Source organism: Monopterus albus, unplaced genomic scaffold (genome assembly GCF_001952655.1).
Source record: "Monopterus albus unplaced genomic scaffold, M_albus_1.0 scaffold343.1, whole genome shotgun sequence".
Taxonomy (NCBI): domain Eukaryota; kingdom Metazoa; phylum Chordata; class Actinopteri; order Synbranchiformes; family Synbranchidae; genus Monopterus; species Monopterus albus.
Window position 1 is genome coordinate 244,404 of NW_018128223.1, and position 6,772 is coordinate 251,175.

The 6,772-nt window shown below is 40.9% G+C and overlaps 1 protein-coding gene across 3 annotated transcripts in view; it reads left to right on the forward strand.

Moving 5' to 3' along the window:
- Positions 1 to 6,772, forward strand: part of tmem241 (transmembrane protein 241) — a 30,975-nt gene that overhangs the window by 20,954 nt on the left and 3,249 nt on the right. For all 3 annotated transcript variants that reach the window (XM_020625017.1, XM_020625015.1, XM_020625016.1), the window contains 3 exons: positions 4,543 to 4,578; positions 5,390 to 5,424; positions 6,524 to 6,593. In XM_020625017.1, coding sequence (XP_020480673.1) covers positions 4,543 to 4,578; positions 5,390 to 5,424; positions 6,524 to 6,593 — 141 coding nt within the window. The remainder of the gene's footprint in view (positions 1 to 4,542; positions 4,579 to 5,389; positions 5,425 to 6,523; positions 6,594 to 6,772) is intronic.

A 6,772-nucleotide genomic window follows, 5' to 3' on the forward strand; every position in this document is an offset into this window, starting at 1 on the left:
TGAATACTTATGACCATGTGATATTTCAGTTTTTCTTTTTTAATAAATCTGCAAAAATGTCAAACATTCTGTGTTTTTCTGTCAATATGGGGTGCTGTGTGTACATCAATGAGGAAAAAAATGAACTTAAATGATTTTAACATATGGCTGCAATATAACAGAGTGAAAAATGTAAGGGGGTCTGAATACTTTCCGTACCCACTGTATCTATCCCGTGGAGGTGGGTAGACCTGATACTGATATCGCGGAACACCCTGTGACTGCTGATATGAAAAGGGACATTTATGCGACCAATGTCCTCTTTCGTTACAAATCCAGCATCTGTCATCTCTTGGCGGAGCTCTTCTGAGAGTCCGAGGTCCTTGACCTCTTCCCCATGATCTGCCACAGTACCGAGGTCCACAGTACATGGGAGCAGAATCCGACTCATAAGGTGGTGTGGTCGGCTGTGGAGCAAAGAGCTGCTGCTGTCTATCTGGCTGTACAGGCATTTGGTCAGCTGTAGCCTTACTTTGATTAACCTCGTCTCACACCTCCCTCAACTGCGCCCTAGCTAACTGTGCCTGCAAAGAGGAAAGCTCCTTTGCATTCCTTTCTTGTGCTTCCAGCTCATTGTCAATACACTGAGTGACATAAGCTGACCACTGCTCAAAAGCAAATGTGGAGAGTCCCACTACCTGTCTCAGAAGATGCTGTATGGATGCTGGGAGGGAAGCCTCCACAGCACTGCGAAACAGCACCCCCATGGTGTCACTGATGGCTGGGTCATCACCAGTGTGGTTCTGCCAGAGTTTACGCACTCTGAGCTAATACTGACTACCTCTCTCACCCTCTTGAGGTGGAATTCTACACAGCTCAACAGAGCGCACCTGTACTGGGAATTTCTGGCTCATCATCAGCCAAAACCAATGAATTTCAGTATAGAACGAAGCATTATCATCATCCTCAGTAGTGTTCTCCATCAATTCTACCTCCTGTAGCGTGCTCATGTCTTGAAGGCTAAAAGGAGGGTAGGCTTGTGTTATCTTTCCACAATGTGAGGTGGACTGAAACAATGGCAGCTGGTGTGAGGAAATGCCAAAACAATCACACATATTTCATCGCCCTCTATGCATACGTTGTGATAAGAAATCATGCACTATGCCGTCCCAGCTGGAATCATCATCACTTTCCGAAACGTGAGACATTGCTGGCACAGAAAAATCACAAAAGTGCCTATTCTCTTCCTCTGCGAGAGAGGCACAAGCACCGACAACTGGAGTTGTGACCTGGTCTAAACAACCAGATTTTAGCTCATTTAGATAAGTCTGTTCTGTAAGTCTGTCAGCTTTACTTCCTGGAACTGATGCTGTGTTTAGAATTCCTCCCTGTACAACTGCCAGGGCAGCCATGTCCTGTGTTGTACTCTGTGGTATCTGTCTAGATAAGCCACTCTTCAGTATTGGCTTCCGCTCTCCACATGGAGATTGTGGGGAAGCCGGCTGTGTGTATCTGAACTGCACTTTGCAGTCTCTGCCAGAGGCAGCAGCTTGCATTAGAACTACTGTGCCACACAGAGAATTAACATCAATTGGTCCTTGTGACTTGCTTGAACTGGCTGAAGGAGACTGAAAATGCCTGAAATTCTCCAAAAAGCATATACAATCAGCAAGGAAACCCTCAGCTTGTTTTACTCTGGCTGCTGTTCTGTTCCTTGTCAAGAAGGTACAGGTCTTAACTTCCTGCCTAGCCTTCACTACAGCAAGAGAGGCTTGCTTCAAAAACAGCCCTATAGTATCCCCTTGTGGGGGAGGACTGTCACTGTCCCCAAAAATCTGTTTTTTTCTTTTTGCATCTGCATAGGACCTAAAAGATGAACCTATCCCTTGCAGTGTCCTGCTCATCTTTAGGAACTGTATGTAACCACTTAAACAATTATAGAGTACTGACCCCAAAGATTCAGATTTACTCATTTCCCACTCTTGAACAACGTTTGCAGACATATTGAAAATTACGCACACGTGACTGGCGTTTCAACTGAAATGGTCTCTGTCCAGAATTATTGATCCAACTGGGAAGCTCCTACATCAGAACCGTTTCTGATGCGCCCGCTCGCTGGGGGTTCTCCCAATCAACAGTTCTGTTTTAATTCCACTGAATACGCTGTCACCGTAAAGGCTATAATACAGTTTTTCCATAGACTATGCCCAGCCCCGGAACCAAAGACAGCTCTGCCCGAGGCACACTGTTTTCACATCGAATTCTCACAGTAGCACTTGTTGCTATGAGATACACATGTGACAGTGTTCAAAAGCCTTCGTGCAGCAAACCACCCACACAATGATCAAGAAAATAAAAAATATTTCCCTGTGCCCTCAATCATTTAACAGTTAGCAGTGACCGTCTTATAAATATTTAGACGTTCAGGAATGTGCTCCGTTCGGAGAAGGGCTTTGCCTCTGACTTCCATGTTCAGCAAGACAGCTTTCCCATCGGAGCAAAAAATCCTAATAATTTTGGAGATAACTGTCAAAATTAGTGGTTATCCACTTATTAATGTGAATTTTACGTCTCTGATAGTCATCAATTTGTAACTAGGGCACTTATTGTTCTATCCCTCAAATGAGAATATGTGCTTGCAACTTTAAAATGTGGCATAAACAAAACAGCACATTTCAGAATAAAAGTGTTATTTTATCCTTACTGTAATCATTCAATTTTAGGTTGAGAATTCAGTCCACACAGATCAACTACATTTGGCAAAGTCCAATGTGCAGGATTTATGTGTAAATAGGTTTCCTGCTCACCTGTTTGTCGGCTGATGTTGATCTGTGCAGTCCATTCACGCACGACATGGAATCCAGCGAGCCGGTTCAGACCGTCCACTCAGAATTCAGCCAATTCCGAAGGTCACGGCACCAAGTTGTTATACCCCAGTTCTTTAATTGAACAGATCTGAATGAAGACGGAGTCTGACTTGCTTCATTTTAGTGCTGGTTTATTTAAAAAAGCCACAAATAGTAATAATAAAAGTTACAGAAAAAATAACCCGGGTGGCTCCCTCCCTCAGACAAGCTGCTGGAGAAGAGAGACCCCGGAAACACAGAGCCTAATACATTTATAAGGTTTTGGGCTAACCCCTTACACAAAAAGATATAAAAACATCACGAGTTGGAGACAGTCCAGCGTGTCCTCATATCTTATGCTCCGCATGTATGGAGCACAAGTCATAACAAAATGAAGAATTCCATGTGTGTGTATGTTGTATGCGTGATGTGTAACAAACATCCATTCAGACATAATTCTTACACAAGATTAATACAAGAAAATAACTAGTGTCAAGGTACTTTTCAGAATCAACATTAACACAGCACACAAGAGCAGACTTTGAATCTTACTAAACTGCATTAATAACACATTAAAGTCTAATAATTATCTGACTAATTTATTAATTTCTAACAACACTGATCCAGAAGTATGGAGTTCAGAGACAGCAGCTCCTCCAGTACAATCCACTAAAATCCATAATTAAGTCAAAGATTAGTGTAACCAGTAACCCACTACAACCCTCCAAATTAATTGAGGAAATTATGAAAATTACATCCTCCAAGAAAATAATATCCAAGCTATATAAACTCATATCAAATACAGATTCAACAGTAACAATACCAAAACTCAAATAGGAAATGATTCAACCCTCTCTCAACTCCAACTTCTGGACAGAAATTTGCAATAACATGTTTTCTATGACCAGCAACATAAACTTACAACTTAGACAAGACCATCTACAGGACCCATATTACACAAAGTAAAATGTTCAAAATGGGTTTCACTGACACAGACATCTGCTCAGAATGCACTCTAGGTTGCACTGACAATTATTTTCATGCTACTTGGTCCTGCCAACCAGTTTATTCCATCTGGATAGCAGTGACTGAGAAACTCTCCACCATCTTTGGCTGTCGAATCCCTCCTTCTCCATCACTTTGCTTACTCGGTAATAACATAGAAATCGACCACCGACCAAATAAATACAAAAACCCACTCATTTCTCTAGCTATTACAAGAAAACAATCTTTCAAACCTGGAAATCAAATAAATGACTACACATAAACCACTGGACCAACCTTCTGATAGAATACATCACATTAGAGAAAATGATATCAACTTTTTATGACACATAGAACCATTTTTAACACATTTCAACTTGAACCAAACACCTGGGGCTGAGGCCATGCGCATTCCCACCAACCTCTAAAAATGTAACAAGCTGATTTTATTAGTAGCACTGTTATCATCATAATTAAATTTTATTTATTTATTTATTTTCCCTTTCTTGCATTTCATAGACTGCATAAGTTGGAAATACCCACACTTCAATCTTGTAAAACTCTATATCCTTTTGTAATGTCATGTATCTGTTGTCTCCCATGTTCGGTACTGTTTTGTTAATGTGCTACTCATCTTCTATTTAAAAAAAAAAGGTGAAATGTCTTCGACCTAAAAAAAAAAAAAAAAAAAATGCAGTTTTTCAGTTTAAATAGCCTGATGTTTTCATTGCAGTGACCTTGAACAACAGTGCCTTAACTACCTGTGCAGGTAAGAGGAAACCACTAAGATACATTATTTGGATCTGAGGCAGATTCTGTGATGTTAAATGTACTAATCTAGTGTTATACAGCTAAAGTATTACTGTAGTCTGTATTTAAATGGATGCACAAAATATTGTAGCACCAGTTTTTAAGTTTAGCAGCACATTTACAAATGCTGATCATGTAAATGAGCACTGCCACAGCTGTGTTCATTTGAATACACCTCTGCTGCCTGCAGGCTGTTGCACATGCATAAACCAAAAAGAGGCATAGACGAAAATCGATGTTCATATTTTAATATAGTTGAAATCAAATACATTTCCTGTTTTCTCCTACTCACGTAATAGTCAAAGGGTGTCATTCCCAAAGTGAGTAGGAACACATCCGTGTAAATTCTCAGTCACCCAGGTCGTAGTATGCTGAAAAAAGCATCTGGACATAGTTTTAGGTAGAAGACGTTTCACCTCTCATCCAACAGGCTTCATCCTTTCTGTCTGACTGGTGGTGAGCAGGAGGTGTTTATCCCACTAGGTGGTGCAGTGCAGGATATGCTGCAAAAAAACTAGGTTGACAGATGCTTACTGCTTGGAAAATGTGAAAACCACTCCAGAGGGCCGTCACTGTTTACAGCCTTGGAAGTATGAAGGAGTCAGCTGTGTATGCATGAGGTTTCTGCTCTGTTTACACTACTCTGGTAGCACAGCAAGCTAGTGGATTAGTGTAAACAGTGCAACGGGACACATCACAAAAATATTACTTCTTGTAATTTCAAGTATTATCAGTCAATAATGACAGACTTTCCTGCCTCTTAATAACAGTGTACTGCTTCTGGCCTTTGCTGCTCACCCAACAGGTATGAACGACCCTGTACAGATATTTCACATTTCTTTGTGGCTAAATGCTAAGCTAATAAAGGTGCAGCAACCCATTGGATTGTTTTTTCTGAAAATTATGTCCATTAATTTCAGTTTATTTTTACTTTATTAGCATATAAGTTGAGCATACGCATGTCATCCTGTTAAGACATGTCATCCTATGACCATGAATGGCACTCTATCTTGTAAGATTTCAGTCTTACAGACTCTAGTCACTTTATCAGCTTTAGTTACTTCTCATACCTGTAGTTCCCTTTAGTTACTTTTCATAACTTTATTTTCCTTGTCTATACATATAACAGCTGTATTGATGATTGTCCAGAACTACTGAGCTTTGGTTATTTTAATACATTTATTTCTCTTGCTTATATATCTTACAACTGTAATGAAGTAGAATCTGCATACTTTGAATGCTGTAACTTTCTGTGTAGAGACAGGATGTCTGCATCTCCTTGTGACCAGACAGCCCATTTACATTTTAGCACAAAGCCTGTTTTACACTCACACCTCAACCCACTTAGCATATCCCAAGCTTTGCTTTGTCTTAGGACGTCCTGCAGAGGCCAGGGGCTACAACCTGAGATGACCACCTGGCCAGTTTAACATACTTATTAGCATCACACACACAGGGGGCCTGCAACTCAGGCCACCCATTGATGAGTGCTCCTCGAGATCAAGATCAGGGTGCAAGAGACACACACACACACACACCCACATACACATACCTAGATTTACCATATTTCAACATGGAAGTGCGAGCTCTGGCTCACACCAAATGACCAATAGGATCACGAACTATTGAAGGTTGCACCCCTGTTCAGGGTGGAGCAGCCCAAGAAGATAAAATGTATTGTAAGAACTTAATTCGGGGTTCAGATGACGGATCTCCTGCAGGAGCTCTATCTCTCTGATCCCAGCGCTGTATGGCTCTAACTGTGCTCAGACTTCCAGTAAACTTCCTACTGATTTTAAACAGTCCTCTCCTGTCTTCACTTCTCACGCTTTCAATAAAAGAATTTGGGTAAAATCTAACAATCTACATTTGTACCTAACAAATGGGTTTTTGTTTCTCTATAGGTGATCTTCTGGGTGTCCTGGAGTTCCCCTTGCTTCAGTCTCACACATTCCACTGTGGTTGCTGTGCCAGGTGAAACCTCTCAGTTTATGGATATTGTAGTTCATTCCTAATCAGTACTGTTAGGTAATTTTTTAGCCAGATAGATATTGGTTAGATATTTGTTGTATTAGAAATGTTTAGTGGAGCCAGGCTGTCTAGCTCAGGCTGTTAAATGCTTAGTCATTCTCATGAGTTTTTGCAGGGTGCAT